Source organism: Ctenocephalides felis, unplaced genomic scaffold, assembly GCF_003426905.1.
Source record: "Ctenocephalides felis isolate EL2017-DRISC unplaced genomic scaffold, ASM342690v1 CF-g0.4_SCAFFOLD_00845, whole genome shotgun sequence".
In the NCBI taxonomy this organism is placed as follows: Eukaryota; Metazoa; Arthropoda; class Insecta; order Siphonaptera; family Pulicidae; genus Ctenocephalides; species Ctenocephalides felis.
The window spans coordinates 51,160,071-51,184,400 of NW_020536999.1; the positions used below are offsets into that span (position 1 = coordinate 51,160,071).

Here is a 24,330-nt window from a genome sequence, read left to right on the forward strand (position 1 = left end):
ATTAGTTACGGTATTTGCTCTTGAAAAAATATTTTTTCAATTTTTTTTTCTGAATAACATTGCATTCAATTCGCTTAAATTGATTAAAATTGTCGAATTAATTCTTACCCTCTAATTTGATTTATATTGGCAAAATGTTCATTTGCTGAAGGTCTACAATATTTCTTGATAATTTATTTGATTTAAATATTAAAATAATCAGCATATCAATTTTATAAAAAGTACATTGTATTTATATGTAATATAAAATTAGATTACCTAGCAATCATTTTGAAAATTTGAAAAAATATCCTAATATATTTATAATACATAATCTAACTGACATTTTTACTTTTTAAACTAATTGAGAAGTGTAAGTTTAAGAAAATACTTATAAAATATAGAATCCTATAATTTAAATAATAACAAGTGAAACGGAACCAGGGTACTTGAGTTATAGAAAATATGCCAATTTCCGTTTTCTTATTATTGATTAACGAAAATTTAATCTACAAGAAATTATTAAACACTACTTCTTAAGACAAATTTTATTTAAAATTCTTTACCAAAACTTCATTCAATATTATAAAATATGTATTTTTGGTACAAATTAGTTAATGGACTTTATATTCAATTAATTAATTTAGGTTTGATACTATGCGCATATCAAATGATTTACTCATATCAGTATTTATAAAAAAATTCAGTATTTACTTTCATATCATATACTGCCTTATTTATTTAAATGAAATAGATTATACGCTAATAAAATTATTTCGTATTTTCTAGTAGTCTTCCCTTTTTCCAATTTAGGCAAATAATATTGCTAATCAATTGGTGCAATATTTTAAGTCAATTTTATATGTGTTAAGATATTTATAAAAAAATAGGTGCGATGTGTAAAATAATATATTATAGTAAAATAAATTTAAATTTAATATAAATTTATATTTAGTATGTAAAAATGAATTTTAATTTATATAACAAAGATCATACGGTATTGTAAAATTTCAAATTTAATCAGAGAGAGAATTAATTTTTATATATTAGAGAGTGGGTCAAATTATTTGGCCATTGGGGTACCTTGCAATTTGAAACTTGCAACCATGCAAAATTTCAACAAATTCTTATCAGATAATAATTAAATATATGAAGAATGTACAGTATTGAAAATTACTCGAAATTCGCTTTCGAGTTATGGTTACTTCAGTAAAGTTTCATGAAATGACCTATGCAATCAAAATCGACGGGTGCTCCGATGGTCAAAAAATTGACCCACCCCGAAGTATTATATATATATATATATATATATATATATATATATATATAAATTTTAGTTTATTTGATTTTATGGATTATTTTCAGTAATAATCAATGTACTAGAAATTTAATTCTCAAAAAGCAAAAATACTGATAAAAATTTAACCCTTATCATTATAAACGTAGATAATATTGATTTAACTAATATTTAACATATCATATTTATATTTATAAGGAAGCGTTTGAAGAACTATTGCACTACTGTAAATAAATTCAATATATACTTATATGTAACCATTGAAAATTTAAGATTATCTTTAAAAATAGCAAACTTAACCTATCATACATTTGATTCTAGTTTTTTTTAATAAAAATATTTTGTATGAAAGATACTCAATATAATTCAATAGTTAAGTTTAGATAAAATAGACAAATTTGTGCAGGAAGCATTTGGAAACGTTTTGTATTCTATTGCTTTTATCTTCCTTGTTATTGAAATCCATAATAATATAATCAGAAATGATTTAAAACTATCTGTATAATAAAGCACATTTTAATATAAATGGAATGTTTCAAATTTGAAGGCTTATAGAATATTTTTTATAAGAAAATTGAAAATTCACACACTTATTAAATTGTGAGTATAAAATGTTATACATCTGATGTAAGTATTTTAAATATTTGTATGTATACATATGTATACTAATATATCGAATTATCCTTCTCCAAACTCAGAAACAAATAGAATAAAGAAAAAATATGTCGTATGTGACACGTTTTATATGAATTATTATTATTATAGGTTCCTTGTCCCAATTAATGTCCATTATGTAAGAGCGCGACTTTGCAAATATTATGAACATCATAAAAATCTATAAACATATATCTTACTTATTGTTTATAAAAGTTTATATGAAATGTCATAATTGCAAAACTTATCTCATTTTATTTGTATAAATTTTATAAATACAGTTAAGCTGACTGAACAAGCTTATATGAAAAGTTTGATCAGCAATATTAACACAAATAGAATTTATTAAAAAGCACATATTGTACATAAATAGGTAAGACAAATTGTAAAAATTGTATTAGTAAGTAGCAAAAGTATTAGAGAGTTTGATTTGAGTTGTTTCATCCATTATATGAAATTTATAAATCATATATAAAGTGTAACTATTAAATTACAAGATTAATAACATACTAGTATAAACATTATTTTCTTTTCCTACAAAGCTGATATTGCACTTGGACACTGAGAAATTTGTGTCTTTGTTAAACAAAAATTATTTCTAATCCTATACTTCATGTTGTTTCTTTTACAAAATAAATAAAATTGCACAGTGCCAATTAACGTGGACCATTTTGAATGGCTCTTTGATGAATGTGAAAGCATTTGCAATACCATGAAGAATAAACCAAAATAAAACATTGTTCGAGGTAATATTCACAAAAAGTTTCTATTAATAATATATGTACTGGAATTGTTTATTTTGAGACCATTTTGTTTGTATGTTGTAACACATTCAATTAAATATCAGTACAAAATATTTCATACAGAATTTGTATCACGTTATATATTGTAATAATATTAACAGCCAACTTGAAACGTAAACTATATTCTCAGTCGTTATTTAAATACAAGTCTATATTTTATGAATTCAATCCCATTGAAACTTTTAAAACTGAATTTTAAAATTTATTGAAAACAAAATCTGTGCTTTCTTATTCTTGTTCTTTAATAGCGACATATGGTATATAGATTTATTTATTAGTAAAATATCAATGAAATATAACTTGACTTTTAGAATGCATTAATAGAAAAAATAGCAAATATTGATTGCATTGTATATGCACATTTTTAAAGGTAATAAATATTATTAATTTATAAATGATAATTATTTATTTTAATTTTAGGAATAATTTAAAATAGTGAACTTTCTGGTGCAAGACTAATTAAAAAATAGTTAAATTCAAGTAAGAATAAAATCAGCAATGTTATGACATTAAAATCAAATTTATTTAAACATTTCATTAATAAACGATGCTATTTTATTAATAATGATGCTCTACAAACTATTATGAAAATTATATCACAAAAAATTAAGACAAAATTCTATCTAAATATAGATTATATTTCATTTTTTAAATCTTATTCGTTTAGTTGAACAAACATTTATAATAAAAATTAATCTATTTTACAAATTCCTGTGATATTTTAAAAAATCTGTATTTAAAAAATATATTGATTCAAATAATCAAACAAATCCCAATTAATAAAAATAAGCATTATAATTCACCGTCTTCTGAAATTCTATCACTATCATCTTCTTCATCGTCTGTTAAACTAATGCGACCATTGTTTCGATATTTGTTACGTAAATGGTTTCTGAAATTCATTTCATAAGAATTTATTTCATCACTATCATATTCGAGAATTTCTTGATCAGTGAGATGTGATTCTCCTTGAACAAATTTTGCAAATCTATAAAATAGATATTGTTACCAGTAATCTGAACCACAATATAGATAAAAATAAAAATATATTACCTTTTGGCATCTTTAAGTTTTAATATAGTGTTCCATTGTTTACATTCAGGGCTATTGCAATGTTCTCGAAGTTCTTGCAAAGCCTTGCATGTTTCTTTTACACCTTGTGAATAATATTCTTCAGAAGTTAATAAGGTTATCTTTGGTGGGAACTTCTTTCTCCTAAATAATTATTTTTATAGATACTTTTTATTTGTTTTATTTGCTTTATTCTGTTATGCAATTGTAATACAACTTATATTCAATTACCAATACATCTTTGTTCTTTTTACAATAGTTTCTGAAAAATATTTGCCTGCGATTATTACACAACACATAGCTATTGCGGCTTCTTGATAATCGGTGTGGAAGGCAATAAAAATCAGTCCAACAAACTAAAATAAATTGAAAGAAATTACAAAACTGAAAATAGAACAACTAAATCTAGGGCAGTAATTTACCTGTAAAGACCATTTCACAATTTTTCGATTTTTCTCATTTTGAAGAGGATCCATTCTATAGCAAATAAAAAAACTAATAACTCCCGATACAACAATATACCAAGCCACATATGTTTTGTAACTTAACAGCACAACTTGCAAATTATCCCAAAGAATTTGCATAAAATATAAGAACAAAGCCCAACCCCCAAGTGCAAATCCATACATTGCTGGTTTCTAGAACAAAATCATTTTATAAATATTATTGTTGCAGCAATAATTCAGTTTATATACACTTCTAATAATAATTTATAGTAATTCTATATTCCATACCTTAGGTATCATTTTGCTCATGAAGTATATTAGAAATAAAAATGCCGCACATATTCCAATTAAAACCCCCGATGAATAATAAAAGAATTTGTTATTACTCAGTTTGGGTGCACCAATATACAGTATCAAACCCACTAATAAATACACCAACTTCCAAAAATCAATTCGTAGAAAGTTCAATTCAACTGAGTAATTTTGGGATGTATCGACTCCAATACAGCTTTGGTTAAAAGGGTTTAAATTGAAGGTTTTCTTTTTGTTTGTGAATAAATTAAAAGACCATGAGGAACGCCTTTCTTCATATTGCTTGTATACTTCCAGAGGAGTGTTACCCTCATATAATTCAAAATCATCTCTAGTAATTTTAACATTCAAAGAAACTGTTTGCCATATATAAAAAATGCGTTTTGAACGGCCGCTATAGCAGAATACATGAAGCCCCCTCTTTTCACTTTTTATTAGTGTTTCGGTTCCTAAATCTATATATGTTACTAAAATGGAGTAAAATTGATATTTTAGATAATTCTAGTACAAAAATATAAAATGTTTTGGGTTGAGTTGCTTTCTTACCATCATTTATAATATCAGTTGACTGGCAGTGGACTGTTTCAAAACTAACTAAAAGAACTAAATTTATTATAAAAATTATAACAGACTTCATTGCTACTTATTTATTTTTTATCAAATATAAATTATATCTATCTAAGCTATCTTAAATTAACCGTCAAACATCGTAAACAAATGACATTTTATCATCCTGCCATCTTTAGGATTTTAGTTCATATTGTAAGTGGCGCACAATGACATGTCGCTATTATTTTAATTAAATTTTCGCATTTTTAATTATACATCTGTTAACTAATGAATGAAAGTGATAAGCAAATGTAAATGTTCATTAATTGAAAGAAAGTGTGATAAAATCACATCTATACCATAAATCAAGTACATATATATATTTTTTTGTTGATGCCGGTATATGGCCGGTACCTTGATGCAATTTTGTCTTGCTTTATTTCATATTATTAAAGGCTTTACATTTAGCAAACCATATAAATTACTATAGTGTTTTTCAATATAAAAATGTATTAAATCGTGCTTCAAAATGCAAATAGATTCAATTATTATTGGTGGCTGCAACAGGTTTGTGAGGAATAATATACATGATTATTGCTCATTAAGTCAATTGCTAGACTAGCAATTGACTTAAATTACTTTCAGATAATTTTGTTTAGTGCATTATAATGTATTTGAATTAGCGCGTTTATACCATTACACGTTGACCACCCTGCATTACGAAAATGGCGCGAAATGTTTGACAAGATCAGTTCATTGCAGTCTCTTAATACACTGCAAATTATTATTTATTACGATAATGTATTAAAATGGATGGTTTTTCAAATATAGAAAAAATCGGTGAAGGAACGTATGGCGTAGTATATAAGGCAACCGATAATGAAACAGGAAAACTAGTCGCCTTGAAAAAAATCCGTTTAGAAAATGAGACTGAAGGAGTTCCCTCTACTGCTATGAGGGAAATATCTATTTTAAAAGAACTCAAACATGACTGTGTTGTAGAATTATTCGATGTGATTCCTGTTTCCAAAAGACTGTATTTAGTTTTTGAATTTTTGGATATGGATTTAAAAAGACTTATAGATTCATCTTCAACACCATTTCCACCTGGATTAGTTAAAAGTTATATGTTTCAGTTATTGCAAGGTTTGGCGTTTTGTCATTCAAGAAGAGTATTGCATCGTGATCTTAAACCACAAAACATATTAATTAATAGTTCTGGACATATCAAATTGGCTGATTTTGGCCTGTGTAGAGCTTTCGGAATGCCTATTCGGTCATATACACATGAGGTACATATTTGCATAATTATTTCAGTATATTTTTTTAAAACCACACTATGATAATATATGTGTTATGAAAAATTATCTGTATAAACAAAATTGTGATCAATATTATTTCAAATTGAAATGTTAACAGTTTATGAATTTTATTGTAATTATTTCTATGAATCATAGTTTTACAATTTAATTTTTTGTTTAATTATTTTACTTATTACACATACATAATTCAGCAGAAAATTATTTTTTTAGGTGATAACATTATGGTATCGTGCACCAGAAATACTTTTAGGAACAAAATTCTATACTACTTCAATTGATGTATGGTCTCTAGGATGCATATTTGCAGAAATGATGATCAGAAAGCCATATTTCCCAGGTGATAGTGAAATTGATCAACTCTTTCGAATATTTCGATTGTTAGGTACTCCAGAGGAAAAAGACTGGCCTGGTATCAAAGATTTACCTGATTATAAAGCTATGTTTCCAAAATGGAATCCACAGCCTACTAATGCTATTATAAAGGAAAAACATCCAGGCGCAGAAAATTTATTATCGGTATGATGTAATGAAAAGTTCTACTCTATAATGTATGTAATGTAAATTTTTGTTTTGGTCGTCAATCACTAAGTAATAATGTTAGAATATAATTTTAAATTGACTACTAAAATATAATTTTAAATTGACTAAACTGGTATTTGTTTTGTTTTTACAGCTCATGTTGAAATATGATCCAATAAAAAGAATTTCTGCAAGAGCAGCTTTAGCACACAAATATTTTAATGATGTTAAGTTGGAAATACCAATTCTACCTGAACCTCCCAAATGTTCAGTTGATGAAAATGAGTATTCTAATGAAAAGAGTAACTGGTGAGCTAATAAATACTTTGTGCTTCAACAATTTGTACTTACAAGAGATTGAAGTAAGTTTAACACACACTATATTAATTCTTTATTCACAATTCACACTTTAATTGTGCAATTTGTTTAATTTATTGATTTTTGTATTATAATTAAGTGTTTTAAGGGCAATTGTAATAAATTTTAATAATTAATTTTAATAATTAATTCTAGCTCTGACTCTAAAATTAACTCAAAAAGTAATATTTTAGTGTGTTTCAGTTAAAAGTAAAAGATTATTGAATTGTCTGTTAAAATGGTTTGTGATACGGTATAATATTTGATTGCCGAATAATCAAAGTGATCATAATATACATTGTAATAAGTACTAAAGAAACTATTGATACCATCTTGAACTAAAAAACGTTTTTTATTTTGCGTTTTATTAAAAAGTTTACAGAAAATAATTTTTCAATTTATAGAAGAATTTAATGAGCTGTAGTTGTATTTTGTGTTTCAACTGTTTCTGCTGAACTTACTGGCTGTAAATTACTTGTCTTAATTGCTGCATTGTTTAGTTGATTTTTGTTCTCAGCTTCATTGGGCACTAAAATATCAGGTATTGAAAGTGTCTGAAATGAAAAGTTAAAACATTGTACTATATATAAAGTATAATTTTAGAATAGAATAACATACCATTCCAGGACACAAAACTTCATATTGGTGCCTAAGTGCTTGTAATTCAAACTCGCAATTTGCAAATGCAGACCTCAATTCACACAATAGCACCATGTCTGAACGTAGTTCATTAAAATGGGTGCATATTTCCTCTGTAGGCATTGGTGCATTTTCTACATTATATTCTTGTAGGAGACCTTCAATCGCTTTGCTTTTTTTTTGTCCTACACTTGCAGGTAATTTCATTCGGTGTGAACGTAGGGATACACCACTGCCACGCAAATCAGGAAACTTAATTCCAGCCGATTCCAGCACCTTAGAATTATACAATGGGATACAGTATTGTGATCACTAAAGCAAGTAGTATTTTTAAATCATTTACAAAAAAAATTAAATTGGACATGAAACATGCTACAGTTTCTAAAATATTAATTTTATCTTAAAAATGATATTAAAATATTTGAATGTCAAATCTATACACTGAGTATATTTATAGTGATGGCATAAAGATTTATTTACAGTTGGATCTGTCCGACTAGGTCGTGAAGGAGGCTGAACACGTTTCTTAGTTATTTTTCTATCTTGTTTTCTGTTGCTAGATGAACTTGCATTGTTATTAACTGCATTCTCGGATTGCTGATCAGCCTGTGAAATTAGTTTTTGTAGATCTTGTGTTTTACGATCCCTCTCTTTTTTACGAACTTCAATTTTCTTCATTTCATTCATTAATGTTTCTTCTTCTTTTATCTATAAATTATTAATATAAATTGTTAGATTCTTTTTAATTTAAACATGGATTTTTTAATAGACTCCTTACAGCAGAAATTTATTTAAATTTACCTGTTCTTCAGTCCGGTCAAATAAACGTCTCAACTGTTCTTTCCTTTTGCGCTCATGATCAGCATCATATACGTAAACTTTTTTCTCACCTTTAAGCTGAAACATACAATAATATTTGTTATACAACAGTTTTATCATAGAGGCCAATAATTAATAAAGGAAAGCTACCTTAGTTAGGATCCCACAGACTTCATAGTACCGTTCTTTTAGATCTTCAACAGTTTTTGAGCCGTGGGCTTCTTTGTCCCATCTATCTGCCATAATCACAAACCTAGATAAAATAAAATTGCATACAAATTAGTAACTGAAATTATATGTTCGGTTTTGGATATTGAAATAGAAACCTCAAATCAAAGCGTTTTGCTAAATCAAATAAATGATCAGTTTGTGGCTTTTCCCAATTGGAATTTCCTTTTAAGTGTGTCTGAAACTCTTCATCAGTATAGGAAGGAATATTCAATTGCTGGAATTAAACAATAGAATTGAAACAAATTTGTTGAAGAACAAAGTAAATGACTATTATGAGTGATTTGTATATTCAACCTTGTTGAATTTTGCAAAAGGGTATTCTTTAGGTTCATCGGTCACCCTCCTCCAATGATGAAATACTGCTCCATCTGTTCTTGCCGGATTAGTAAAAGGTATCCATCTCCATGGCCGTGTTTTGCGCATACCCAAACGGGCCTTAGTTTGTTTGTAACCACATCCTTCAAATAACAGAAATATTATATTCATAAACTACAAACGAAAAGTTTTATATTTATTTAATGAAGAATAATAGTCCATTTTTTGTTTTTGAAAGTTTGAAAAGTAAATATATATGTAATTTAATAACAGAATTATAAATGTACCTGTTTCTGTTGGTAGAAGAGGTGGAGCATCTTTATTATCATTATATAGTAACGCAAATACTTCTCTATGCATTCCCTCTGGCCGCTTTACAGCCTATTAATAAACATGAAAAATGCTGAATTTATTCATTGTTAAATGTTGTTCTGTTTATTATTTTGTATTCATGCTAACCTTAGGTTGTGGATACTTTTTTATTTTTTTATCATTATTTATAATACTGTCAATAGTTATTTCCGGAGTAGAAATTCGTTCCAATTCCAGGATATCTCGCACATCTGCCATTTTGACAAGTGATAAATAATAATAATAATATTAAATCACAATATTATTTGTTGTTGTTTGTCAAATCTCTTTTGAAAGCTGCCATCTGATCTGACAGCGGCCATAGAGAAAGTTTGGTGTGGAGTGACTTTGTGTGGTATACTACTCTTCCCGCTAGATGGGTCTAGAAAATCGTTTTATTTGAATTTACTCTTCTTTTATCTATGATATTTACGATGTACTTTGGCTTGAAACGCAAAGTTAAAACCATGGACTAATTAATTATGTTTCTTTAACACTTTGAAAATGATATCAACTCAAAACCATAGACATTAATCACGGTTTTTCTAAAACACATTTTACTCAATTTCAAGACGACATCAAGTCAAAACCATGGACTAATTAATTATGTTTCTTTAACACTTTGAAAATGATATCAAGTCAAAACCATAGACATTAATCACGGTTTTTCTAAAACACATTTTACTCAATTTCAAGACGACATCAAGTCAAAACCATGGATTTTTTAAACTCATTATATTCAAATTTAAAATGATGTCAAATCAAAACTATGGACGAATTGGATGGATGGATTATTCACGTTTTTTTAAAACAAATTTTACTCAATTTGAAAATGATATCAAGTCTAAACCATGGACGTTTCATTCATGCATTTTTTAAACATATTTCACTCAAAGGGTGAGTGAAGTTTTGAGTTCGAATCCCCAAGCAATTTATATATTTAACGTATAAGGGGTAAAACATTATTTTTATTGGATATTTTTATTAAACATTATTTTATTATTAGATCTATAAAAACTGTTTGGATGAAAGTCTTCCTCAAAAAAGTTTGAATTTTTTTTATTACTCGATATTTTTATTCGTTCCATCATTTACTTACGCGTTTAAATAGATATTGGGTTATTTATAATTATATATCTATTTACTTCTCTTTTTTATTCATTTCTAAAGTATTATATTATTTAATTTATTTATTCTTCTGTTAATTATTTCTTTGTTTTTCCAATAATTTGTGTTTTTTATCTATTCATATATTTATTTAGTCATTTTTATAATTATTCGTATATTCATTCATTAACCCTCTCCACTCGGAAATTCCAGAATTCACATGTATTTTGCCGCAAGGGCAAAAATCCGAGTAGAAAGGATTAATTTACTCAGCATTTATCTATTTATTCATTCTTTTATTTATTTGTCTATTTATTTATTTGTCCATTAATTTTGTATAAAATTAAATAAATTACATGTCTATTGTAGATTTTAGTACATTAGTTCTGTATTATTTCTTGTTAATTATTTCAGATTGCCCCCGGCCAACGAAAAATCAGAATAAAAGACGATAATTGCTAAGGGATTAGAAATAGACACCTCTGGAAAGGTTTATTTATGGAACGGGTGCATTTTGAGGTACAATTTATATTTCAATATTTTTTATTAAGTATTTATTCAATAGTTTATTTTTCAATATTTCAGTATTCAATAGTTCTGTTTTACTTTTATTTAATTATTTACTTATCAATATATTTGATTATTTATTCAATCAAGTTATATATTCATTCACACTTACTTATCTTTATTATTCATATTTATATTTATATACTTATTTACATGGATAAGGAAACTTATTTATTTATTCATTTATTTATTTATTTATTCATTCACCTATTTGTCTATTTAGTATTATTTATTCATTTACTGAATAATCTAGTTATTCCTTAACTCCCCGTAGGGTAAGTTATATATAGAAATGGGCCAAAAATCTAAAATGAAAATGTTTGCATATCTTCACGTTTAAGGGGTTTCTGAACATTTTGGCATACCTCAGAAAAAATGGATGTGTGTGTGTATACAATTTTCATCGACGTTTTTGTGAGTATCGCTCAATCGATTTGAATGATTGAAAAGGCAATCGATTTCTACTAATGGGGACTATTAGTTTTTGGGAAAGGTCGGTCCAGCCGTTTCCGAGATACGAAGCAAAGAGTGCAGAAAGTTAAACTCGATTTTTGCGAGAACCGGACATCTGATTGGAATGATTCAAAAAACATTCCATTTGTAATAATGGGGAGAAGTGTGATTAGATTTGGGCAAAGACAGATTCAAAAGTTATGAAGATATGGAGCTAAATTTGTAAAAAATATCAGTTTTTGAGAGAACGAAGCATCCGATTTAAATCATTTTAAAAACTTTCTACTTGTGTTGACGAAACGATTGCTTTTGAAGATTTTAATTAATTTTATTTTTTTGAATACTGAAAAATAATTCGGATATTAGTTTTAATTCGAGATAAAATTTTAAAACTTACTTATATTCTTCAAATTGATAATTTTAACTTTGCAATTCAGTTTGTATAATACTTAGAAATGTTAGGCAATGTTCTTCATTTTAAATCGGATTGATTAAAGTTTTGTTTATTTACTTTTTATAAAATAAGAATAATGAAAGTTACATTTATTTAATAATCTATTTGAAAACATTTTATATTCCTCGAATATTTCATTAAGATGAAATTCCAGCAATTTGCCTTAAGGCACGACGCCATGCACCACTAGTTTCTGCCTTGTGTTTGGGAAATTATAATATAAAATAATAAATAATAATGTAAATTAACTATATAGTTAAATTAACTATATAGTAAATTAACTATAAAATATATTTTACGTCCATTATTATTAACGCGGTTGCATAAAAAAATTCTTTGAGATACATACTTCTAATCAAAAGGATATGAATATTTTAATTGCTTCGTGTACACTTAATGATTGATCATACAATATTACACATTTATTAAATTTTTGTGGTTGAATATACTATATAATTATTACATCATTTTAAATACTTATTTCATATATTAATCATTATGAATAATGTCTTTAAAGATAAATATATGCGCAATTTCCAATGTTTACTATATTGGATTCAAATGCAATCCAAACGGTCCAATGGGACCCGTAATAAGGGTACTTTTATATTGCATATCAGGCCCTGTCCAATGAAGACGATATTTAGTTATTATTCTTGTGAGAAGGACTTCCATTTCTAATTCTGCAAATCTTCTTCCAACACACATACGAGGGCCAAATCCGAATGGCATGTAGCTGAATTTATGAGCACATTGTGCTGATGGAAACCCTTCTGAACCAGCTCGAAGCCATCTCTCTGGCATGTATTTGTGTTCATCTGGAAACTGTTTCTTTACTCTGGCAGCTAAATGATGGCACATTAATACCTGCGTCTAAGGGAAATAGATATACACATTTTAATTTTCTATTGAACTTTTATTTTTATCAATTATTTACCCCTTTTGGTACTGAATATCCACCGAGTACAAGATCAGCGCCAGTGTTACGTAGAATTCCTACAGCAATGGGTTTTAGTCTTTGAGTTTCTTTGATACATGCTTTAAGGTAAGATAAAGAATTTAGACCCTCTGCTGTAAGAGTGCTGCCTCTTGGAAACTTGGAATTAACTTCTTCTCTCAATCGATCTTGCTTATCAGGATTTTTGGACAAAAAATATAGCGTGCTTAATGATGTTGAAGATGTCTACAAAATTAAATCAAAAGATTACACACTTGAAATTGAATCAATGGAAAAACATAATAAATTTAATTGATATCTTTATATAGGATAATGGATTTATTTTTATATACCGTGTCTACACCGGCGAAAAACATATCGAGTGCCATAATTATAGCAATTTGTGGATCGATTTTCAGTAGTTTTTCTAAAACGCTCAAATTGCTTTCGTCTATGGTCGGATTTTCTTCTAATCTTTTAATAGCTTTTTGTATGTGTTTTATGGATATTCTGAAATGTAATAAAAAGTATTAAAAATTTAATAATTTCTATATGTGAGATCAAAAAATTGCGTCATTGTAAATACATTGTATAAGAAGATTGTTCTTCCGATACTCAGCAAAGAATAGAAATATCAAATATAAACCAAGTGACAAATCATAGATTTTTACTATGAATTCAATTGAATTCATATATGACTTAAGTCATATCTATTTTTGCTAAAATTAGTAATAATTTGATCTCATAAACCAGTCACTTTAATATTGAAGAGAAACTGGCTAAAATTAACAAAGCATTCAAATTGATACCTTTTACCCGCAATAGAAAGACCTATTTTCCATTGTCCTGTTCGGTAATATTTCAAATTAAAATCAAGTTAAAAGATTGAATAATTTATCCATTTCCTTATCTATGATTTTAACATGAAATTACAGGGTTTTGCAAGACCGTTATTTTTTTATGATTTTATACATTTAATATTATTTAACATAACCGTATAAACCAGCCAATCATACAAACATTTCCAGTCTTTTGAGAAACATATTAATAAAAGGGTCTCGTTATTACATTCATTGCATTATTGAAGGATGTTGCAAGCAATAATATTGACTAATAATCTTACTCTGTAAAACAGTCAAATATATCCATAATTTCATTGAATTTGGGCGTGCTAACATATTTCCACATAGATGGCAAAATTTCGACTTGATATGCTAGATCGAAGTAGCGCGATAATGACTTGATCAGCCTGAAACCATCTGCATTCTCTGGTTGGTGCAGATCGAGGCAACCCAGGCGCGTGTCGATGGCAATTCGGGCTATTGACTCCATAGACCATCTGTCCATTTCGTAAAGGAAATCCTTGGGTACTTTACGTTCGGAATCCAATAGAGTTTCTAATCTATATTGTTACATAAAAACAAACTAATTATTTTGTTCTAATATGATATTTGGGCTAGCGGTGGCGAAATCGGTTAAAACGTGGGCTAGCACCAACTAGACCCAGGTTTGCTGGTTCGATTCTCGCTACCGCCAAGTCTGACATCAGGCAACTTTGATGTCAAATTTCCACTTGGGGTTATAAATCACAATATAATTCCAAGTGGAAATTGTCCTTCGTGGACATAGTTGCATCATACAATCATATGCACACTATTAGACATAACAGCTAATATATAAAAACCCCACACATAGGAGAAGGATGAACCGATGGGTTGCTTCTCATATCAATACCTTAGGTCATAAGTCATACACAAAAACAGCTTATAGAACAATAATAAAGAGTTCTGATGCTGTGGAAACAAATAAAATAAAAAAAATAAAAATAATAAAAAAAATTAAAAAAAAATGATATTTCAATATAGTTCATAATTAATAGTGTATGATTTTATGGGTTGAGGGCTAATTGTTGCAGCTTCTAGTTTTGTAAACAAATAGATAGATTATAAAATAGACACATAACATCTAGAGTTATGCAAATAGTACTTGAAACTGCATCCACTTTCATAAAAGGAATTATATCATAAAGAATAAAAAACAAATAGTGGTGTATTGCATCGTGCCTTAACCGTAATGACATACTCGAGGAATATTAAATGCTTTCAAATAGATTATTATAAATACTGTAACTTTTATGATTCGTATTCTGTAGACAAAATATAACAGCTTATGAATCGGACGACGACATTTAAATATGTTTACATAGAAGATGAATAAACAAAACTGGAACAAGCGGAGTTATTCCTAATATTTCTAGGATTTATATAAACTAAATTGCAAAGTTAAAATTTTTTATTTGACGTAGATAAGATGAGTTTTAGACATAGATAAAAGAAGAGTAGAATAGAATTTTAGCTAGAATTCAAAATAAAATTCGAATAATTTTTGATACTAAAAAAATAAAAAATGCCTTCCTAAACTAGTCGTTTCTTCACAAGCAAAATAATTTTTAAATCATTTGAATCGGAAGCTATGTTCTCTCAAAAACCGTCATTTTTTACATTTTCTGCTTTTTATCTCTGGGCCTGCTTTTACAGCTGAGCCTGCTTTTGCCAAAAATTAATAGCCACGTCTTCTCATCATTTCGAATTGAATGTTTTTTAGATCATTCAAATTGGATGCTCTGTTCTTTCGAATTCTCATTTTCCATTTTCTGCAGTCTTTGCTTCATATCTCCAAAACAGCTGAACCCACTTTTGCCAAAAACTAATCATCGCGTCTTCCTATTAATAGGAATCGATTGTTTTCTAAATATTTCAAATCGGTTGATGCTCCCGTAAACGTGGACAAAAAATTGTCTCCATACATACGCACACACACACATACATTCATCCATTTTTTCTAACAATAAGGTATGCCAAATTGTTCAGAAACCTCTGAAACGTAAAGATATGCAAAAATCTTATTTTCGATATTAGATGATTACAATATAACTTACCCTACGGGATATCAAAAAAAACATATTTAATATACTATAGTTTAATCACTCCAATCGAATATTGATATAAAAATTATATGAGAGTACGTAAGAGTGCCAATTTAGTACATGAATTAAAAAGGTCTAATAAGAACTTTGAGAATTTTTATATACTGCAGAACCAAAAATTTTAAAAATGTTTAGGTTAAAATATGCATAAGAAATGTAATATTTAAATGCTCTAATGTAAAGCAATCATGTTTGACTTCTAAATGAATGGAATTGGAACTTTGCCAAAATGCACAAACAATTTATACATTTTTATGTATGAGTAAAAATACTACGTTTATTGTGTGTGTATAACTATTTTAATCCTTTACCTTTTGATAAAATCGAGTGCTATTTCATCGACCCATCCTACATACTGCCTTGCAGTTTTCATTTGCATCATTATTTGATTTACAGCTGTCCGTATGTCTTGCCATTCTTTTCCTTGCCTTAAAATAAGATTCGAAAAATATTTATGCCTGCATTTAATTATATTTTTCAATAATAATCTTACGAATGAATGAGACCATAAACGGATTTAAAAACCTCAGGTCTTCTAACTTTTAGGTAATATTCCCTAGTTGCCACAGTTGATCTTTCTGGCCAAGCTCCTTCTGTTCTATAAATCTATAATCATTAACTATTTTTAGCGTGATGAAATTGATAACATATCATAAACCATTTATATAATTAGTAAAAAAAATCACAACTGGTTTTTTATGGATGTATATTTAAATTGGTAAAAATATATAATTATTATTTACCAATGCAATAACAAGAAAAGCTGATAAGATCATAAGTGAAGTAGATAATGAAGTAGAAATGCAAATATTCTGTTTTGCACTATAAATATTGTTTATCGGTTAGCAAGTGCGTCATAAACATATTGGAATATTAACATATTGCTTTATACGGTTATACTTTAGCAAAAAAAACTGCATATAATATTACTTTAATTTTTTATACCATTTTCTAATGTATGAACATGTTTATTTTATTAAAAATGTCCATGAATTTCTCCACGTGGTCTAAATTATACGCAGTTATCAGAAAACCAATAAAATAAAATCACTCTGAATTAAATATTTCAGTATTGATCAAATTTTTCACGTCGTCTGTATTTTTGCATACTAAAACTTTATAGTGTAGACATAACTAACTTACAAATTTAAAATTACAAATTGGTATATATTTTATCATTTTACCAAGGCACATAATTCAATCTAACTTACTTTCTCAAAATCATCTAAATCGTATAAAAATACCATATCTTGTTTACCAAGCATCCCTTTTAAATTTACGATATCTCCAAAATCGTCATATAGTTTCAGACCAAGATCAACCAAGTCTAACCCGTTATAACTACCTAAAATAATTAACTTACAATTATCACATTATTTATTAATAATTTAAAATAAGTTAAAAAATATAAAATAACTCCAATAGATGGTGATATGTGATTAATTAATAATTTAATGTATATTACTCACCGCCTGGTAGAAAATGATGAAGAGTTCCTATTACTGGTAAAGTTGAAGGACCAGGTACTTTATTAAAAGGAAGTACTGATTTAGCTGAATCTATGGATTAAATTGAAATTATAGCTTCATGTTGCGTTATTTTGCGCGTTAATATATGAATATATTTTAATTAACTTACTCATTTCAGTTACATTGGTGCAATAATTTTTAGTATGCACATTTGAATATAAAAATCGTCGAATGAGACCTAATCCAAGTCTTTTGTAACCCATTTTATTCAGGCATTTACTACTGACCACCAATATATCACGACTAAATTTGTAATATTACAAAAACTTTTATTTTTGTATCGCGCATATGTTACCTACGCTGCTGTGATTATTATTTTAAAGTGCCTTCTGTAAGTTATTCATATTATTATGTAGATTTTCCACATATGACTTGTTTTTATCATTGATAAAGTTGATGGACACCTTTTGCTATCTTTACAATTGCAATATTTATGAAATAAACAAATATTTTTCAAATATTATGAATTTATTTTCTGTAAAATTATTATAATACTGTTAAATTAATAATAATTATTTTAGTTTATGACGTTGTTGAAATTAAATCTTGTCATAAAGTTGTTATCAAGATTAAATAATTTATATGGAGGATTTTGGAAATGATAGAATTAGGCTAGAATATTCTGAATAAAAAAATCGGATAAGAACGTTTGAGTTTTACGATCGAAGTGAAAAAATTATATCTTTGTATTCAAAATAAATATATGTAATTAATCATGCTCATCATTATTTTTTTATAAAAAATACATAAAGGCATGTATATTATGTATAACAGATGGATTGTGAGGTCAATTTGTGAATAGGTATAATTAATTATTCTCAAAGTTGAAATAGCTTCATCTTTATTGAATAGAAGAAATCTTTTAATAATGGTCTTATGTATACTATAGTTTGTTATTTATTATTACAACTCTAATATTTTCATTATAGTAGATTCCAGGAATCCAGAATGATGACATATCCAGATTTTTCCTGACTGCAATAGTCTATCCTGAAGATTAGATTATAAAAGTCTTCGTTGTATTTGCGTGTTTCCATTATTTCTAATATTGCATTATTTGTAGTTCCATTTAATAAAAAAGGAGAATAATAAAACATATTGAATATAGGATAGAAAATAGAACCAAGTGAGCGGTTTATAAAAGATAATTACATTGCCTTTATTGTAAGTCTATAATTTTTTTTTGCGAAATGAATATTTTATATTAATAGTTAATTCTTTAAGTAAATTGTGTTTCAAAGGAGTACATGATACATTATAGAATTCTAATTGTTAAAGAAGAAATAACATATTTATTGAAAACATTATTGATGACAATTGGTGTGTTCGCCTGAAAGAAATCTTGAATGAACATAATTCTCAATTTCATGATGTTTCAAACGTGAATCGATTAAATTAAAAGATGATCTTATTCTGGCAGTAGGTGATACATAAACTTTTAATATCAAAATGATGATTTGAATTTGAAATATCTCAAATATCTATCAATTATTGGAAATACATTAAACTTCTGTCAGCAAGTTTTCAAAGCTGCTGCTTAACAGCGACAGGATTAACAAGCCAATGATACTGGAATTTGCTTATTATTAAATCCTACACTTAATAAGCATAATGAGTTCGCAAAATGTCAAAATTACAAATGGAGCAAATTTAAAGTAAGTTTGAATTTTCTAAGCTTTTAAATCATTATTTAATGTTATATATAAGCAAATTAACTTTAGTAAAACCACATATAGAAAGATATGTATATTCATGCTCATAATTTTTTTACATTAAAAAATGGCATGAATACTATGTATAACAAATGGATTGTTAGATCATCTTGTGACTAATTAAGTATTCTTAGAGATGAAATATCTTTAATATAATATAATTACAAATAAATGACTTTATTAAATTGAAAAAATGTTTTAATTGTACTTTTACTTAAATATTACTGGTCATGTTGATATAATAATCATTCACATCAAATAAACTATATATCTTCTTATATATAAAAATGGAGCTCTCGATCAAATGGTTCGGTAGATCACGACAACGGCTAAACCGATTTGGCCAATCTTACTCTTGAAAAATTCGTGCCAATCCAGAGATCGTCGGAAAGGTGAGATAATATTTCAAAATCGCGTAGAAACTTTACATTTTCAATTTGAAAATTATAGTAGAAGCGTAATTTAAATAAAACAATGGACGGTAGCTATTACGTGAAATGTCAAACGTTTTTGACAGATGATTGATAGGATGTCTTTTAGAATAGGATGTCTAGAAAATTGTTCGTTTATGTTTGAACTCATATGTGCAGTGTGGACGCTACCACGAATGTAGACAAACATTTTTCTTTTTTTGATGTTAAAATGTGCAGTCCTGCATTAGTGTATGTTGTTTTTATAATAAGATATTGCTGTCATTGACAAATTTTGCAAATTTGATGACTTTAAATAATTTTTCTCTTTCCCGCCACTTTAAATAATAAATCTGACGTTTCACAGTACATCCTCGAACAAAAAGATTCAAGGCCTCATGCTTTGAGGCGTTTGTTTGGAATGATTTGCCTTTGTTCGTGTTCGCGTTTGTTCTTCTTTGTATTTTCTTGTTCGCCATGTTCGTTCGTGTTCGTTCGTTAGGTGTGGACGCACCTTTAGGTGGCGCACCTTCAAGGCGAACAAGAAAATACAAAGAAAAACAAATAGGAACACGAATAAAGGCAAATCATTCCAAACAAACGCTTCAAAGCAGTGAGGCCTTGAATCTTTTTGTTCGAGTTCGAATTATTTGAAGTGGCGGGAAAGAGAAAAATTATTTAAAGTCATCAAATTTACAAAAATTGTCTTTAACAGCAATATCTTATAATAAAAACAACATACACTAATGCAGTACTGCACATTTTAACATCAAAAAAGAAAAATGTTTGTCTACATTCGTGGTAGCGTCCACAAACGCCATGTTCGTGCTCGTTTGCTAGGTGTGGAATTACCTTTAGTTGTCTAGGGTTACAACCATACTCTATGGTTACCACCATAGATAAAAGAAGAGTATATGGGTTACAACTCGGTGGTCTATCTTTGATTATCTATGATAATGAGGTTTGCTCGATTGTGGATGTATCTTTTATATCTATGCTCTTTTCATTTGTGTTGAATAACCAGATGAAATTAAGAAAATTTAACGTAATTTAAAAGACAATTGAAAGAGTGCATTTTTGCAATCAACATAATCACATTTTTGTTTGGGTTGTGAATTAATTGAGAATTTAGTTATCTATTTTTGTTCATTTAGTTATAAGTGAGAAAACTCTTAATAAAATTGCGTTCGTGACGTTGTCCAAACGCAAATGATTCAATGATCTAAGGTAATTGAAAGATTTGTTAACAAATTTAGAACTGATTTGTTTTGATTTTTGCTGTTATGTTTAGAAAGATCAAGTTAATTATAGTGTTGTTCAAAATAAATGAAATATGCGTTCGGGATGCCATCTTGAAAACCAGTGAAATCCCACCTCGATCAATATTGCCGGTTTTATGTATTAAGTTGTACATATCTTCAAACATTTTTATATGTCGCGAGCATCTTATTACTAATTTATATTATAACAATTTGAGAAATAAGTGAATTATTATTTTAGTTGTTTTATTACGTAATTTAATAATATACAATATACAGTTTTCAAAAAGTTCTTTAAATTTACTACATAAATAGATTTTTTATACATTTTTTTTACTTTATTGGTTATTTCAATAATTCGAGCATTATAGGTTATTATTGAATATATGAGTAATATTCAGTTTAGACTATTCTTCCCAAACAGATGCAAAATACATTGCAACAATCTGTGTCTACTCCTAATGTTGGCGGACATTCTGGTTCTAGGAGAAGAAATCAAAGAAACAATACTTACATAAACTTGAGAACTGATTGCATAGCTTTAGAAGAGGCAGCAAAGCTAGTTTGGTGCAAGGTAAATGGAATTGCAATAATTTATATATAAATATTAAATTATTCAGAATTTGTGCAATAAAAGTATTTTAATAATTTAATGAGAGTAATATTGCAAACGATAAATGGTTTAATTTAGGAAATGGCTGCCATGCCATCAAAGACCCCTGTCTCTATATTGCAAGAGTTGCTTAGCAGACGTGGAAGTACTCCCAAATATGAACTCGTTCAAATTGAGGGGGCAATCCATGAACCGACTTTTCGATACCGTGTAACTGTGGCAGATACAGTAGGTTAGTTCAGCACAAAACATATCTTATATTATTATTATATAGTCCTTCAATTTAAACCTAATAAATATTTTTAAAAAATACTCTAAATGCAGAATCTGTTGCGATTAATATGAATTATATATTTTTTATTAGCCATGGGCACTGGTCGTTCTAAAAAAGAAGCAAAACATGCTGCTGCAAAAGCCCTTTTAGACAAACTCACTGGTATCCAATCAACTGACACCATCACTACAAATGGATCAGTGCCAAACACTGGTGCTGCAACTCCAGACATGTATGTGTTCATTCTATTTTAGATATTGGTTAAAAATTTAAAGATCTCAATTTGATTTGCTATTATTAATTTACTCATTTTGGCTATTTTAGAAACGGCCAAGGCTCTGCTAATTATGAAGACAAAGGCATTGGAAATCCTATTGGGTGGTTGCAGGAAATGTGCATGTCGAGGAGATGGCCACCACCACATTATGAAATGGATTTTGAAGAGGGTATGTAACTTTGTTTGGTGGCTTTTTACTTGATTATCATCACTAAAATAATACATTTTAGGGCTACCACACGAACGTCAATTTACAATTGCTTGTGTTGTATTTAAGCATCGTGAAGTTGGTCAAGGCAAGTCTAAGAAACTAGCAAAGCGTCAGGCTGCTCACAAAATGTGGCAAACTCTGCAAGATGCTAAATTGGATAGTGAACTTGGCGATGAAGAGGTAATATTTATTTTAAAGTTGTAATTCACTATAGTTATAACTGGAACAAATTTCCTGTAGTTTATCATATTGGTTATGTTTGAATTTTTTTTTCGTATTTTTTTTACTAAGCTTAAATTAATGTGTCACATGTAAGAATGATTGATATAAACATTTGATAAATAAATTCAATATAAAATGTAAGTCTCAAGAAAGTGTTCATAAAAAACGCAATTTGGACAATTACTTATTTCTTGATGAACAAATTCTTTTCAACAATTTAAAAAGAAATCAATTACACTGTGTTTTTACATATGACACATTAAATTATTGTCCATATTGTGTTTTTTGTAGATGGCTCAACACACTTCAAATATCATCGAGCGATATGCTGAATTGAAGGATAGTCGCATTTCAACTTTAACCACTCCTCATAGCCACAAAGTTTCTTCATTTCATAAAAATTTAAAACAATCTACTGGTCCAAAGTTATCTGAATTGCAGGTATAATTCTTCAGTAAAATATTTTGCTTGAAAAGCCTCTGAAATCTAATAATTTTGTTGTTAAAGAAAACTATTTACAAAACTTGAAATTTTTGTTTGTTGCAGAACACCAAATTGAACATACCAGATTTTAATTTTGTTCAATTTCTTCAAGAAATTGCTTCTGAACAACAATTTGAAGTAACTTATGTAGACATTGAGGAAAGAAGCCACAAAGGTCGTTGTCAATGTCTTGTTCAGTTGTCAACATTGCCTGTAGCAGTTTGCCATGGTTCTGGAAACACATCTAAAGATGCTCAAGCTTCTGCCGCTCAAAATGCTCTAGAATATCTAAAAATAATGACAAAAAAGTGAGCAAATTCTTAAAGGGTGAGTTAATAATTATCTTAAAATTTTTATTGTATTGAAATTTTCCTATAATTTAGCGAAGTTATATTATTATTTCCAGGTTGTATATTAATATATATGGAAGCAAAAATATAAAAATTGAGCAGAAAACAGGTGTTAATGCATAATATTATCAACCATATGCAATTTTCCCTTTTATGTATATTTGCAACATATCGTGCAATCATGCATAGTCATCACAAGAAATCAAGGTATTACATTAAATACCACTGTCTAATGTAACAAAATAATTTTTGTTGTTATTTTATCTTGTTTGTCATGCATTAGGGCAAAATAATTGTGAGGTCGGGCCATCTTGGCCAGCATATTCATTTTCAATTGATTTAGATCAGTTATATAATTTCATTGTTAATCAATTTGAGTTTATTAATTTATAGAAAATTAACTTTATTAATATAATAGTTTTTAAATTTTGATAGAATAAGTAATTTTAATTTTATAAGTTGATTAATATTTAATTGAGAATGAGTTTGCTGACTAAATGGCCCACCTCCAATTTTTCAAAGAGGTTGATATGACTTTATATACAAGCTATACTTTGCATAGAATTAGTGGAATTTTCCAAGCTTGGAAATGAAATTATATTACAAATTACCAGTTTATATAAGCTTTACATAATTGTCTACATAATCATATACATGTATATTATAAACAAAACAATGGTGCTTGCAAGAGATCAAGCTCACTAATTACTATGGATCTTCCTGTGGCAAATGTCCATTGTTTAAAATTTTAACTTATTTTTGTGCAACGTCAAATTTGTACAAATTTAAATGGTAACATTGTAGAATTAAGAAAGTAGGATT

At 27.9% G+C, this 24,330-nt stretch overlaps 5 protein-coding genes across 8 annotated transcripts; 2 read left to right on the forward strand and 3 right to left on the reverse strand.

Moving 5' to 3' along the window:
- Window positions 1-3,449: 3,449 nt before the first annotated feature.
- LOC113363501 (nuclear envelope integral membrane protein 1-like) lies at window positions 3,450-5,308 on the reverse strand. Of its 2 annotated transcripts, none has more exons than XM_026605996.1 (6): window positions 5,109-5,308; window positions 4,539-5,029; window positions 4,227-4,442; window positions 4,036-4,160; window positions 3,787-3,948; window positions 3,450-3,625 (listed from the first exon to the last, which is right to left on the reverse strand). In XM_026605996.1, exons 1-6 carry the CDS (start codon window positions 5,197-5,199, stop codon window positions 3,526-3,528), a joined length of 1,185 nt encoding a protein of 394 aa, XP_026461781.1. In that variant the 5' UTR covers window positions 5,200-5,308; the 3' UTR covers window positions 3,450-3,525. The 2 variants fall into 2 exon arrangements, with proteins under 2 accessions (XP_026461781.1, XP_026461780.1); XM_026605995.1 differs by having other exon boundaries at window positions 3,450-3,721.
- Window positions 5,309-5,920: 612 nt separating this feature from the next.
- LOC113363969 (cyclin-dependent kinase 2-like) lies at window positions 5,921-7,415 on the forward strand. Of its 2 annotated transcripts, none has more exons than XM_026606443.1 (3): window positions 5,921-6,403; window positions 6,644-6,949; window positions 7,107-7,415. In XM_026606443.1, the coding sequence occupies exons 1-3, from the start codon at window positions 5,921-5,923 to the stop codon at window positions 7,263-7,265; spliced, it is 948 nt and encodes a 315-aa protein (XP_026462228.1). In that variant the 3' UTR covers window positions 7,266-7,415. The 2 variants fall into 2 exon arrangements, with proteins under 2 accessions (XP_026462228.1, XP_026462227.1); XM_026606442.1 differs by having other exon boundaries at window positions 6,644-6,923; window positions 7,054-7,415.
- A 258-nt stretch (window positions 7,416-7,673) lies between these two features.
- Window positions 7,674-9,901, reverse strand: LOC113363361 (DNA methyltransferase 1-associated protein 1-like). The gene is made up of 9 exons (XM_026605854.1): window positions 9,773-9,901; window positions 9,601-9,694; window positions 9,293-9,456; window positions 9,094-9,212; window positions 8,918-9,020; window positions 8,750-8,845; window positions 8,429-8,656; window positions 7,928-8,224; window positions 7,674-7,863 (listed from the first exon to the last, which is right to left on the reverse strand). The coding sequence occupies exons 1-9, from the start codon at window positions 9,881-9,883 to the stop codon at window positions 7,720-7,722; spliced, it is 1,356 nt and encodes a 451-aa protein (XP_026461639.1). The 5' UTR covers window positions 9,884-9,901; the 3' UTR covers window positions 7,674-7,719.
- Window positions 9,902-12,791: 2,890 nt separating this feature from the next.
- Window positions 12,792-17,900, reverse strand: LOC113385158 (cytochrome P450 12b1, mitochondrial-like). Its single transcript, XM_026622982.1, has 9 exons — window positions 17,807-17,900; window positions 17,638-17,727; window positions 17,380-17,513; window positions 16,662-16,774; window positions 16,480-16,596; window positions 14,306-14,584; window positions 13,536-13,692; window positions 13,183-13,428; window positions 12,792-13,118 (listed from the first exon to the last, which is right to left on the reverse strand). Exons 1-9 carry the CDS (start codon window positions 17,898-17,900, stop codon window positions 12,792-12,794), a joined length of 1,557 nt encoding a protein of 518 aa, XP_026478767.1.
- Window positions 17,901-20,838: 2,938 nt separating this feature from the next.
- Window positions 20,839-23,800, forward strand: LOC113374282 (interferon-inducible double-stranded RNA-dependent protein kinase activator A homolog). Of its 2 annotated transcripts, XM_026614404.1 has the most exons (9): window positions 20,839-21,046; window positions 21,503-21,652; window positions 21,770-21,923; window positions 22,056-22,197; window positions 22,290-22,411; window positions 22,473-22,633; window positions 22,967-23,116; window positions 23,222-23,485; window positions 23,565-23,800. In XM_026614404.1, the coding sequence occupies exons 2-8, from the start codon at window positions 21,503-21,505 to the stop codon at window positions 23,468-23,470; spliced, it is 1,128 nt and encodes a 375-aa protein (XP_026470189.1). In that variant the 5' UTR covers window positions 20,839-21,046; the 3' UTR covers window positions 23,471-23,485; window positions 23,565-23,800. The 2 variants fall into 2 exon arrangements, with proteins under 2 accessions (XP_026470189.1, XP_026470194.1); XM_026614409.1 differs by lacking the exon at window positions 22,967-23,116.
- The last annotated feature ends 530 nt before the right edge of the window (window positions 23,801-24,330 follow it).

What these genes read in the sequence shown, in the direction of transcription:
- LOC113363501 (XM_026605995.1), bottom strand. Translation starts at nt 5,199, where the DNA reads ATGAAGTCTGTTATAATTTTTATAATAAATTTAGTTCTTTTAGTTAGT. An exon ending in TGAGCAAAATGATACCTAAG is followed by an intron (nt 4,443 to 4,538) that starts GTATGGAATATA and finishes ATTTTGTTCTAG; the next exon opens with AAACCAGCAATGTATGGATT. An exon ending in AAAAGAACAAAGATGTATTG is followed by an intron (nt 3,949 to 4,035) that starts GTAATTGAATAT and finishes ATAATTATTTAG; the next exon opens with GAGAAAGAAGTTCCCACCAA.
- LOC113363969 (XM_026606442.1), top strand. Translation starts at nt 5,921, where the DNA reads ATGGATGGTTTTTCAAATATAGAAAAAATCGGTGAAGGAACGTATGGC. An exon ending in TTCGGTCATATACACATGAG is followed by an intron (nt 6,404 to 6,643) that starts GTACATATTTGC and finishes TTATTTTTTTAG; the next exon opens with GTGATAACATTATGGTATCG. An exon ending in TGCTATTATAAAGGAAAAAC is followed by an intron (nt 6,924 to 7,053) that starts ATCCAGGCGCAG and finishes TTTTAAATTGAC; the next exon opens with TACTAAAATATAATTTTAAA.
- LOC113363361 (XM_026605854.1), bottom strand. Translation starts at nt 9,883, where the DNA reads ATGGCAGATGTGCGAGATATCCTGGAATTGGAACGAATTTCTACTCCG. An exon ending in AAAAGTATCCACAACCTAAG is followed by an intron (nt 9,695 to 9,772) that starts GTTAGCATGAAT and finishes GTTTATTAATAG; the next exon opens with GCTGTAAAGCGGCCAGAGGG. An exon ending in CTTTTGCAAAATTCAACAAG is followed by an intron (nt 9,213 to 9,292) that starts GTTGAATATACA and finishes GTTTAATTCCAG; the next exon opens with CAATTGAATATTCCTTCCTA.
- LOC113385158 (XM_026622982.1), bottom strand. Translation starts at nt 17,900, where the DNA reads ATGGGTTACAAAAGACTTGGATTAGGTCTCATTCGACGATTTTTATAT. An exon ending in GTTTATGGTCTCATTCATTC is followed by an intron (nt 16,597 to 16,661) that starts GTAAGATTATTA and finishes TCTTATTTTAAG; the next exon opens with GCAAGGAAAAGAATGGCAAG. An exon ending in GCACTCGATTTTATCAAAAG is followed by an intron (nt 14,585 to 16,479) that starts GTAAAGGATTAA and finishes GTAACAATATAG; the next exon opens with ATTAGAAACTCTATTGGATT.
- LOC113374282 (XM_026614404.1), top strand. Translation starts at nt 21,503, where the DNA reads ATGCAAAATACATTGCAACAATCTGTGTCTACTCCTAATGTTGGCGGA. An exon ending in TGAAATGGATTTTGAAGAGG is followed by an intron (nt 22,412 to 22,472) that starts GTATGTAACTTT and finishes AATACATTTTAG; the next exon opens with GGCTACCACACGAACGTCAA. An exon ending in CAAAGTTATCTGAATTGCAG is followed by an intron (nt 23,117 to 23,221) that starts GTATAATTCTTC and finishes TGTTTGTTGCAG; the next exon opens with AACACCAAATTGAACATACC.